The sequence below is a fragment of the Eumetopias jubatus genome, unplaced genomic scaffold (assembly GCF_037043125.1).
Source record: "Eumetopias jubatus isolate StellerSeaLion01/CBP00866 unplaced genomic scaffold, mEumJub1_p1.0 scaffold_4, whole genome shotgun sequence".
Taxonomy (NCBI): Eukaryota; Metazoa; Chordata; class Mammalia; order Carnivora; family Otariidae; genus Eumetopias; species Eumetopias jubatus.
In genome coordinates this window covers 83,794,334-83,806,622 of record NW_028274810.1, presented here as the reverse complement: position 1 = coordinate 83,806,622, position 12,289 = coordinate 83,794,334, and the positions used below count along the sequence as shown (strand labels likewise).

The following is a 12,289-nucleotide window of genomic DNA, read 5'->3' as shown; positions in this document are numbered from 1 at the left end:
ATGTTTGGGTGGATAAGACAGAAATTGGTGACGGGCTTCTTCTCCGAGAAAACACCAAATGGCAGATGACACTGGTGCTGCGGGTTTATTAAAGATAATACAGCATGAGGAGGGGGAAAAAAAGAGAAAGAAAAGAAACTAGTGATGGTTTAAAGCAGAAAGGTGAAAAGGTAAGATCCATGTTTAAAACAGCTTTCGAGAACACTGGAGGGGAAGGGTAAGGAAATGAGGAATACATAAGTGAGAATAGGTGCCAAAGCCTAGGTAAAGAGTATAAGGACCTGCACTGTGGCAGACTACAGGTAGTAGGAAGACCTAGGAAAGGGGATAAATTCCCCAACTATCTACGAGCAACTTGGTGGTTTCATGGATCACAAATACCCATACAGGACGCAGCTCATGAATTTGCCTTTGGATATGTTCGAGTCTGAGGTTATAGCTAAGGAGAGCTATCCAGCTGGCAGGGAGAGGGCACTGGAAACCAGGAGAAAAATCTCCACTGGAGACCTGGATTCAGGACAGAGTACAAAGAATGCATGCCAGCCCCCACGACTTTTTAGCAGGGGATAAAGTCCCGCATGCAGAAGAACACCTCACCTAGTGTCGCCGCTGCAGCCAGTCCAGCTGTGTAGGGGTCCGTCCCCGGGGGAGCAGCGCTGATGATGTATGGATTGGGGACAAACGCAGCGGGCGCTAAACCTGCTGAAAACACACCTGTCAGTAAAAACAAACCCAACTAGAACTGCAGCCCTACCAAATACCTACACAATTGGCTACTCTCTGCAGGTGAGGAAAAAAAGAAAAAAGACAAGACAGGATAGGTTGAGAGGAAAGAGGACTTTTAAAAAGATAAAATAATCCCTATACTAAAAGATCAGGGTGACATTTATCTGTTGTCTTTCTTTTTGTCATTTCTTTTGCTTTTTGTTTTGTTTTTTGTTTATCTTTGCTAACAATTTAAACCGTGAGGCAGTTTTAAATTCAGCACAATTTCTCAAGGACTATTAAAATTATGGCAGGCTAAAATAAAGCAACTTAAAAGACTTTGTAATGGGATGAAAGGAAGAATTTATCTCCATTTAAAACAATTTTCCAGTTTTTCTCAAAGAAAATGTATAGGTATTTATAAACACTAGCATCTTCAATTATAAATTAAACCAGACCTAGGCAAAAGCCATTATGCCTAACCTTAATACATTTAGGTTGGAAGCAAGTCTTTTCTTCCACAGTATACCACAATCTATGATTAGCAATCTCCTTTCTATTGACCCATATCATTTTGACACATTAAAAAAAAAAAAATTCTACACGTACTTGTTTACACACACAGCACTTTGTTTCAAAGAGACCTTAAAAAGGTCCAGGGGGGAAGGTCTAGGCAATAAGACAAAATATGTACACAAAAATATTAACACGTGCTACAGGAAAAGGGCAAAGCTACTTTAAAAACCAGTAATTAAATGAGAATACTTTTTCAGATCCTCAATATATGCAGCCTGGAAAATGGACTTACACATACTACCTGCTACTTAGTAAGATGAGAAGTTGACACATTCACAGTCGAGGCAACCCTAACAAGAGCAAAACTAATCTTATGCCATCGATTTCATCCAACCTTACCAACAGAGTTGATGCTAGTCCCTACCGTAGTTACTTTAAATCCTACAACAGCAGAGGCAGACCAATACCTGGACACTAAGAAATCTTATGAACTGAAGTCTAGAAGGTTGCCAAAAATAAAGAATGTGGCAAAAGATAGCGGGACAAGAGGAAGAGGCCATCTACTCTGAGGGATCTGCCTGGACTTGATTATAACCACTCTGCACTACCAGGTTTCGTGGCAGCTGGCGCGCTCAGCGCGGTGGCCACGGCGACCCCGCAGGGCACGCGGCGCACACTCACGCACTTACCGATGTGAGGCTGATGAGCCGCTGCCAGGGCGTACTGCTGCTGCTGGGCAGCTGTCAACTGCTGGACAGCAAGGGCGCTAGGCCTTTGGAACAGCTGAAGTAGGAAAAAGACGTGATGAGGTTAGAGAAACTGTCTCGTGAAATAATTTTAAAACCTCTCTGAACAGAAATTTCTACAAACCCTTGTTCAGGAATGACATTTTTAAACAAAAATGTTCTCCTGCTCTACTCCATTTTGATGGTACCATGAAACTTCACAGTAAGGTTTTCCCTCTCCTTCTTTACCTCAAGTTGGTGCACCCGGTCCCCACGTGCTGCCTACTACCCTCACAGGTTAGCCTGATGTCCCCTGAACCACAAGCAATCATACAAATGCTCTAACAGCCGTCAACAGGTCTGAGGGTCCTGCCTGATCCAAAGCACACTCAAAATTAAATCTACTACAAAATGACCTACACCACATTGCCCCTAGTGCTGTTACCTCTCTTCAGCTCTTTCGAGAACCCCACAAACACTTCGGAAAGGAAAATGAAAAGTGTTCATTTCGTCCTCTGGCTGCCTCTTCCAGGGAAATGATATTGGATACCTTCCTCAACTAGTGGCTTATCATAATGAATAAATTAGACAGCTGCCAACTTTTGGGAGCCCTCCGGTTTCCTAGGATACCTATTCTTTATGTGTAGGAAATCAAACAACAGAAATACAGCTGCTACTAAAAAAACCTGGATTTTGAGCTCAGACCTAGCACACTTCTGAATTCACAAGACAAGGATAGGAATGCAAAGGTCCTAACACTAAGAATATGCCAAAATTCTATCTTAATACCAGGTCAATCATCCACTCATTCATCCTACAAATATTATGAAACCAGTAATACCTGCTAGGCACTGTGCAAGGGACTAGGGATGCAACACTGCCTAAGATGGGGACACACTTCAGCATGAATAGTACTGGTGCAAAGAAAGGGGGTCCTCGATTGCCTTGACATGCCACCTTCCAGGGAGTCATACTGAAAACGTCTTCATTTGCTAAAGTCAGACAGAGCGCTTACTGAAGGCACCGCCCTAGAAAGTACCCTCAGCCTCCCTACCTGCTCTTTCTACAGTTTTCAATAGCTCAGCTGCCATCACTGGAGGATATATAAGACAGCACGGATCTTAAATAATAGATTTCCTCAAAAAGAGACCTGTTTTAGACATTAAGACATAATGTCATCCCACCAGTTGAGCTTAATTATCGTCAGAGCTGGACTTGTAATGCTATCTTAGGTGGTGGAGAGACTTTATACAAGTAAGCAGATTTTAAATAAAAAGAAAAAAGGTGAATATTTCGAACATACTAACTAACGTCACCTGTTACCTCTCTTTGTAAATATTCATCTTTCTAAAAACCAGAGTAAAATTAGCCTTTGCCTTTATAGTATGAAAGGAAATCAAAGTAACCCTGTACAGATTTCAAAAATACTTTTAGAGTTTTATTTTCAAAGGTTACAGAAAAAAGAAACTTCATTATGATGCTGGTAAAAAGACAAGCACTCCTTTATGGGCAATGATTAAATATCAAGTCTTCAAAAGCAATACTGGGACTTATAGACAAACCTATCAAAACAACTTTTTGCTCCAGGAAGGGAGCCAATCAGTACTATTGGGTAACTGTGATCTTGTGATTTTTCCAAGTTGTTTTTCACGTGTCTGTCTTACCTAAAGGACAGTGTCCCACAGTATTCCTACCAACAGGAAGCAGCTCACCCAAGAGGGGCAGCCAGGAGGGAGAAAACATTACATTAAAATAGTGGAAAGTTCTAAGTTTTTTCCAACGTTGTAAAAATACCTCATAGTTTCACTAGGTATCTACTGTGTCTTCAATGGGTCTCTGGAATTTTCCTAGCCTCAAATCTTTTGAAATATTTTACATCTCAGACACTGCTCATGCTAGCCTCTTCCCTCCACACTTCTTTGCCCTGCTACAAACAAAATAATTCATTCAACATTTTTTGAGCACCTATTAGCGAGGCGCCATGACATGGAACCAGGGAAATAAAGATGGTATGTTCAGAACAGAACTCTTGAAGTGATCTTATTAACCAAAAACAGTACTCACTGTCATGCCATCCGACTTAGCCCCACTGCACAGGTTTTTAACATGGCATATAACTCCTTAAATATATGTGTACTACACCCATATATATCCAGTGTGTGTTAATGCCAATCATTCTGCACAACATTAGTTTGTGGTTCTTAGCACCACTTCACCAACCACACTTTGAGAAGTAGAAACTATTACTTTTAACTAAAAACACACAGGTCCTACAAGAGCTCCCACACATTCTGTGTTTGAGAGTTGATTGATACTGCAGTGATTATGGTGAATAGAGAAGGGGCTGTTTTCTTGAGTGCATTTTGCAGTAAACAATTAACAAAAGTAAATTATCATCTACAGCAAGCAGATTTGATTATAGCATAGATTACAGCAATTCTGGCACATTCTCTTTATGTAAATGGTCCAATATTAACTGGAAATACAGGGTATTCAAAACAAAATTGGGTAATCGGCAAGTAATGGATTCCAAAGGATCCTGAAAATCTCATACAAATGCCATCTGCTGGGCAAAGCACTGAGCTCTGTTAACATTTTCATCATTTTCTAAAGCAAGCCAAAGGTAACTGAGAAACAATACTGTGAGATTTGGAGAGAACACTGGTTTTAAGGGTGGTATAATGATAAATGTGCCACTACTGATTACAATGTACTTGGGTTGAATTCTTAAGTTGTTCAAGAGACTGAATGCAAGGGAAAATATATCAACTATTTCAAGCTCATCAAGGTTCCTAATAAGAAACACTGAAGGCATAATCTGGGAACTATACAAGCAAGCTGATTTGACTCCCTTCTCTGTCACTACATGACTTTACAAAAGACAGCCTGCAAAAACACCCAGTATAGTGCTAAGTGATAAAGACAGCTACCAGTGTTATTATGTTGTTATCAATAATACTTGTTGGCATAAAAACAGTTGCTGAATTTTCAGAATGTGGAATAATACCTAAATATGGAGCTGATGTATGTGAAAGACTATCCCCCTCCCCCACCAAAATAAAATGTCCCACCAGCCATGGCTTCTGACCAATTTTTAAGGCTATATACACAGTGGACAGGGGATAAGAGCACAGACTCTGGGGCCAGAAAGCCTGGATTCATATCTTAGCTCCAACACAGACTACGTGACATGGGGCAAAGATAACCTCTCTGTGACTCACTCTCCTCCTCTCTCGACTAGGGACAATTAAGACATGTCTAACACATAAGGTTGCTGGAAGTATTAAAATTAACACACGTAAAATTCACACACGTAAAACACATGCTAGGGACAGTCCTTTATGTGTGTTCTTTCTTTTTTTTTTTTTTTTTTAAAGATTTTATTTATTTATTTGAGAGAGAGAATGAGAGAGAGAGACAGCATGAGAGGGGGTTGGGTCAGAGGGAGAAGCAGACTCCCTGCTGAGCAGGGAGCCCGATGCGGGACTCGATCCCGGGAGTCCGAGATCATGACCTGAGCCGAAGGCAGTTGCTTAACCGACTGAGCCACCCAGGGGCCCTATGTGTGTTCTTTCTGATGAATGGGGGGAGTACCCCCATACAGATACCGCCCTCCTGTGAGTCACTTCTTACAGCTCCTCCCCCAACAAGGCAGCTCAGGATGAGCAAAGCAGAGGGCAAAACTCCTTGCAGTGAATGTTAATGTTAAAAATCCCAGTGAGTTCATGAGTACCAACTGCTGTCAACAGGGCACAAAGGTAATAGGGAAGGAAGAAAAACCTTTTTTGTTTTGTTGTGGAAGAATATCCTTGACCATATAATCCATGAAGAGAAAACCACGAATGCAACTGAATTTGCAGGTGAGACATCCCCACATTATCAAAAGGCTTTGTGTTCCTAGTACTAGGTCCCAAGGACAGAGTCCAGAGCTAGACACCAGAACACAGACGTTCCCACAGCTTGGAGTATATGACCTTCAATAACTTTCTTAGCTTCATGAGGTCTTAATTTTCTTATCTGTAAAAATGTAGTACCTGCCCTATCCCATGGGGATGCTGGAAGGGTTCATAGAGAAAAGATCTTCAAAACACTGAAGGTATTATTACATCTATGGTGGGACTATAATCTTTTTTTAAAAAAAGTTTATCATGGTAACCAGTCTTTAGTACATGAAATATGTTAAAGTCTGCTACTGTCTGAAGCTTCCAGATCAAAGCCCATTTTCGACCAGGTTATTAGAACAACGACAATGTCCTTCTACCAAGTAAATAAGTATCTTTTGAGGAAAATCATAAAATTTCAGCAAAGTCAAAGAACAATAAAGGTAAGCTTCAAGTGACCCAACCGCTAGCGAAAGTCAGCATTTTAACAGTGCCTATACACGACACTGATAAAATAATCTTCCTCTCACTTGTCAATTAAAAGGAAAGCCAAGAGTATTAAAACTGCACAAACTTGGCTTCAGAAGAATGACATCTAATCATTACCACACTTTTAAAAGCATTGTGTGCCACTTCCTCTCCCATCTGTCTAGAGCTGTGAGGGAATGAATCTGTACTTCAATTATGATTTTTGGAGTATTGTTTCTTTGCTAAAATTCATGCTTAACATGTTTCTTTGCTAAAATTCATGCTTAACAAGTGAGAATTTTAGTATATCAGTATGCAATTTTGTACAACATGCTACATTAGGCTATTTTTAGATTAACTGAATTCTAAATAAAGAGCATCAACAATTAATCTGATTAATCTATAAAGATGTAATCCTGGCTTTGATTTCTGCTACATATAATTGTAATATAATGAAATCTAGCAGTAACTTTATAAAATATATTTAGGGAAATATAAATAATTGTATGGCTCTTCATTAAAACAAAGATTGCTCATGTACCATAAAACAAAATGGTTCACATTATCATGAACTGTTCACTGTTTCTAATGCTCACTGTTCACTGTCCAGAATTAAGAAGACAATGAAGGGAAAGTGAGGGAAAGAAGAATACTCCAGAGGTATCAATGGACATTTCAAAGCGCCCTAAATTAGGGGTACTTAAACCCCAGATCTTCATACTTGGGACAGGTAAAAGTATCCTTATTTTCATGAAATTTAGCGTGCCTTCAATTATGATTGTAGGCAATACGCCACATTAACCTTAGCTATACACTTGTGACTTAATCACCAACAGAAGTCACATATGGGGCCTGGGTGGCTCAGTTGGTTAAGCGTCCAACTCTTGATTTCGGTTCAGGTTGTGATCTCAGAGTTGTGAGACCAGCCCTGCATCTGGCTGCAGTGCTGGATGTGGAGCCTGCTTAAGAATCTCTCTCTCCCTCTTCCTCTGCTCCTCCCAGCCCCTCTCAAAAAGTCAGATACATTTTCATGTTCCTTTACAACTATTAGACATCCCAAAGCCATGTTTATCCTCATCATGATCACTAGGTACGCCTACTTCTGCTGCATGCATTGTTTGATAAAGCAGATACATATTCAATTTGTTAAATATTTCTGTAACTATTTCTGTATAACTGGTTCTTTTGTAAACTACTTATACTATACATCATTCACAAAATTCAGCCCATAGATCTCATCAAACTGCTAAGGGGTTCATGGCACAAAAAAAGGAATTCTTGCTTTAAATAAATCTTAGGTTAAATTTATGATAAACATTAACTAGACAAGTAACTTAACTATCCAAAACCCAAAGTATCCCTAAGTACCATTAAGTTTGTAATGAACTAAATGAAAATTACCTTTCCTGTATTTGCAGGCTGCTCTATACTATGTATCTCAATAGAAGTTGATACTAACAGTTTTATGAAACCAAATCAAAATCCTGATAAAAAGGAAATAGGACACAAGAAGGAATTATTTATTTTGTCAATTTCCAAACCAGATACCATCATGAAATCACAAATAAAGCTACCTCATTAACTATAGCAAGTAACTCAAAACTTTTAAAGAGAGAGAGAGAGAGAAGGATAGCCTTTGATGCCCATTTAAGAAAGCCAATATAAAAAAGCAGAAATGTATAGAAAAACACGCACTACACTAGATCTGTGGTTTAATTCTCACAGTCATTAATAATGTCTGGGTCTCAAGCCTCTGGGACCTGGACTCAATAGCCCAACGCACCAAGCTGCATTTCACTCTAAGTGTGCCTTCTACTGTTGTCAGTCGATGACCACACCATGCTCATTTCTATCTCCACAACTTTATTCTCTTAACTGCAGCAATATACACTGCATCTGTCTTTCAAGGAAGGTGTATACAACCTTGGTCCCCATCAAGCCCTCCCCTGGCCTGACAGCATTCCTGACCAACCAATTCAGCACTTGGTTCCTCAACTGTCCCATTCAATTCCATGTCTGACGGCCTTACTATAAGCACCAGCTCTGTTCACTACCGGCAGAACCAGCTTCCTAGAAGGACATATTCATCAATAATTAACTGATTAATATGGGTAAGTAATGTCTACAGTTGCTACTGAACTAACAGCACAAAAAACCAAACCATGGTAATTAAGTCATCCCTTCTTAGAACTGTCTTGTCACTATCAGGTAGCATGACAAAGTTGCCAAGATCCACAACCCTCCCTGTGATACCTCACAGGTCGTTGTTTCCCAACCTCACCCACCACCTAGGATGACTACTATGTTATCTACTGAATGTGCACCTCTTAAGTTCTCATAGTAAGCCTTTAAGTTTTACTATTTCCTCCAGTGGAATTTTCACTCTTTTCCTGATATAAACAAGTCTTACAAGGCACAGCTCAAGATCTACCTCTTCCAAAAATCCTTCCTTCCCCAGAATAGAGTATGCTCTCCCTTGTCTAAGGTTCTAGGACATGGGCATGTCCTAGACTTGTCTCCAAGGACGTCCTTGCACTATTGAAATGACCAAATGAGTCACAATACCTAAACCACGAGCTATGGGAGGGGGAACCATAGTTCATTCATGAAGATATGCCAAGCTACAGGTGAGAACAAAAAATGCAAACACAAAGTTATAATCCACAGTCCACAAATCTGTGATCTCCCTGAAATTACCAACAAAATTGGATTTCGAACGAATTATGTAGTTTTTTTTTTTTATCAGAGGGCTGTGACCCTAAAAAGGAGGTAATTTCCTGGATATTGTGCAGGTCTAGTTACAAACATGAGCACAAGCTTAGTGGGCTAGATCTAAAGGACTTACATAGTAGAATACAAGCTAGGCCTCAAAGAGTGGCCTCCAGACCTCTTAGAAGGCTAGTTCCAAATTTCAGTTTGGGGAAGTGTATTTAATAATGGGGATATTCTGAGATACTGTAATAGGAATATGGAAAAAGCTTCCTGAAAATTTGGTCTGCTAAAGCAAAAACAGAAGACACAGAAGAACAAGACCCAGGGCTTACCCTCAAGGAGCTTATAATCTAGCAAGGACTCTTAAACAAGAAATTATATACAAGGCAGAACATGGTGACTCCTTCTCTTAAGGGAAGCACAAAGCACTAGAGTTCAAAGGAGACAGATAATACAACTCATGGAGATCAAGAAAGCTAACAAGTATTGGATCTTCAAGAATGACAATCAATTAAAATAGTAAAAAGGGAAAGGAGAATAAAACATAATGTAGAGCAAAAGAGTAAGGAATACTGGAGGGATAAAAAGTAAGATCAAACACCAATTTCCAGTAGAAAAAGGATCCTACCATCTTAACAGCTACTCCTGCCTCTATTCAGGAGCCGTTGGGAGGTTAAGGGTCTTGAAAATACTTAGAGGAGTCTTGGCCCTATAGTTCCCGGGCATGCTATTAGGGAGCCCACTACATGACCATGTAAAACAATCTACTCAGAAAAGCAAGAATTATGGGCCCACGGGATAAAACAACAATGATCACATCATGTGATGGTGGTCTACCAATGTAACAACACCCCTATGTTACCAACAACCAAGACAATGCATGGGAAGCCAAAAACCAACAATAGTTTAACTTTCAAAACAATAACATTCAGCTTCAAAAATTACTGAAGTAGGATATGTGGTGAAGGCATCCCAGGCTTCATAAATCTGAGTGGGTGTTGTCTTTGATGTAATAATGTTAATTGCTTGTGAGTTTGCCAAAGGACACATCTGTTCAACTTCTAATAATTATCCAGCCTCCCAAAACATTGGTAAAATTAGTTTGAAACAAGAGATCAATACCTCAAAAGAAAATCCCAACTCTGATTATGAAGTAAAGAACAATTCAATGAAAGAGCATCAGATTTTTCTTCACAAAAGGTTGAAGACAAACACTTCTTCAATAACAAGCAAAGGGTCAGACTGGATTAGATGAGGAATGGGAAGCTAAGCACCAAAAACGGCCAGAGTTCTAGGGGCTGCTATGGAAGTTCAGACCACAGAAGACAAAGTAAAAGAAAGAATTCAGATAAAACTTCTTGATATAACCAGGTTAAGAATCCTGATTAGAAGTAGCCTACACTCCCTGAGCGTACACAGAGACATTACTTGAGCATCTGACTCTTGATCTCAGCTCAGGTCTTGATCTCATGGTTCTGAGTTCAAGCCCCACACTGGGCTCCACGATGAGTGTGGAGCCTACTTAAAAAAAAAAAGAAGAAGAAGAAGAAGTAGCCTACGCTCACAAACCTCAATTTAGACAGAGAATTACCACCACACTCCTATCCTAAGCTGAGCAAGCTGAAGTCTATGTGGTAACAGTGTCCCCTACATTTGCTGATGTGGCACAAAGTTAAAGTCTAATCTATCTTCAGCACCTGAGGTAATTTCTGGCTTCACTCAAAACTGCTGTTTTGAGGATTCACTGTGAAAGGGGGCAAAATAGTGAAAAAAGAGAAAAAGCACAGAAATCATTCTTTCAGAGACGTGGCACATCTATTGGGAACCACAGGGAGAGTAGCGGACGCTTACAATTTACTCTCTCTAGAAAAAGAGTTTGTTAATTAAACCTAATAGATCCACCTGATATGACCAGAGCACACATATCACATCATCCCTTAAAGGGATTTCCTTTTGTAAACTTTATTAATGTTATTATTATTGCTATTAATTCTTATTAACTTAAATGGTTAGCTTTATACATCAAAATTCATTTAAAATCAGCTATTTATGACAACAAAGGGATAGACCATAAGCCAATTTCCCCCATAGATATAGGAATTCCTAACTATCAAAATGAGATTTTAACCTTTCAAGCCTAGAGGTTTGTATTTATGTTCCAGTCCAAAACTAATGAATATCAGAAATTCATGGCCCATCAAAGTGCTTTCAGCCACAAGAGAGAGCTTGTGGTACCTGACAAGATGGGGAAGCTACCTGCCCCCTTTTATAATTCAGACAGCTGGTTTTTTACTTTAAAAAAAATTAAACAGAAGGATCAATAAACCCCAGAGTTAGTCATGCCATGCCTTTAAAACCAAAAGGCACATATATATAATGTCTTCCAAGGATTCATGAAGAAAAGAAAGAGCCACATAATTTCACTGTAGATTTTTACAGGAGTGATTTGTGTTTTTCCCCTAATCATATTTTAACTCTTCGGAAAGATAGCAGGTATGTTTGTTGTATCTATAGTTACTCACTTAATTAAAAGATATGACTAACAAGACAAGCTCACACTGGACTCCTGCCAGCAGTAGGTAACAGAGTTTACTATTTTAAAAACAAAACCAACCAACAGCATCACAATCTTATTAATCTTCAGAGAGATCAATTTAGCATCCAAGAAGATTGTGTCACAAGCAGTAACACGACCTCACCCACTCCCCAGGCCCTGGGGTGACAGAGGAGCCAAAGGAAGCACACTTCGAGCAGAGTGATCTCTTGCCCATAATCTCAGCATGGGAATCAGCCTCTGGAGGGGAAGGTATAGAGGCTTTGTATGCCCACATCACAGTCGGGTTAAGAAGGGCTGGCTACAGCTTAAAATAATGCCACCCTCCTCCCATCCCCCCATTCTTAGTCACTTGAATCATGTGCTGGCTGGAGGAGAGTAAAGAGAGTGACAGAGAGACACACACAGTACCTGTTGTTGAGAATTGTAGTCAAAAAGTCCCACAGTTGCTGCTGCTGAGTCCACAGGTACCTGCGTGCCTGAATAATCAAACTGAAGAGGCTCCATGCCCACATGTTCCATGGGGTCCAAGGGGACACTCTGGGACTCCATGTTGGAGAAATCCTCCACAGGCTTGGCACCATTGGTGCTGGTCAGCTGGGCTAAGCCCTCAGAACCATTCTGGTTTGGACCCAGAAGATCCACTTCATTAGCAGAGTTCTGGCAATTACCAGGGGTACGGCTAAACAGAGAAAGTAAAGGGCATTAAACCTTATTTTGAGCGGGGA

At 40.0% G+C, this 12,289-nt stretch overlaps 1 protein-coding gene across 11 annotated transcripts in view; it reads right to left on the bottom strand.

Moving 5' to 3' along the window:
- Nucleotides 1-12,289, bottom strand: part of PUM1 (pumilio RNA binding family member 1) — a 138,045-nt gene that overhangs the window by 46,422 nt on the left and 79,334 nt on the right. For 8 of the 11 annotated variants that reach the window (XM_088022520.1, XM_028114010.2, XM_028114013.2 and 5 more), the window contains 3 exons: nucleotides 11,973-12,243; nucleotides 1,911-2,004; nucleotides 598-702 (listed from right to left, as the gene is read on the bottom strand). In XM_088022520.1, coding sequence (XP_087878646.1) covers nucleotides 598-702; nucleotides 1,911-2,004; nucleotides 11,973-12,243 — 470 coding nt within the window. The remainder of the gene's footprint in view (nucleotides 1-597; nucleotides 703-1,910; nucleotides 2,005-11,972; nucleotides 12,244-12,289) is intronic. The other 3 variants (XM_028114011.2, XM_028114014.2, XM_028114019.2) reach the window with 1 other exon arrangement.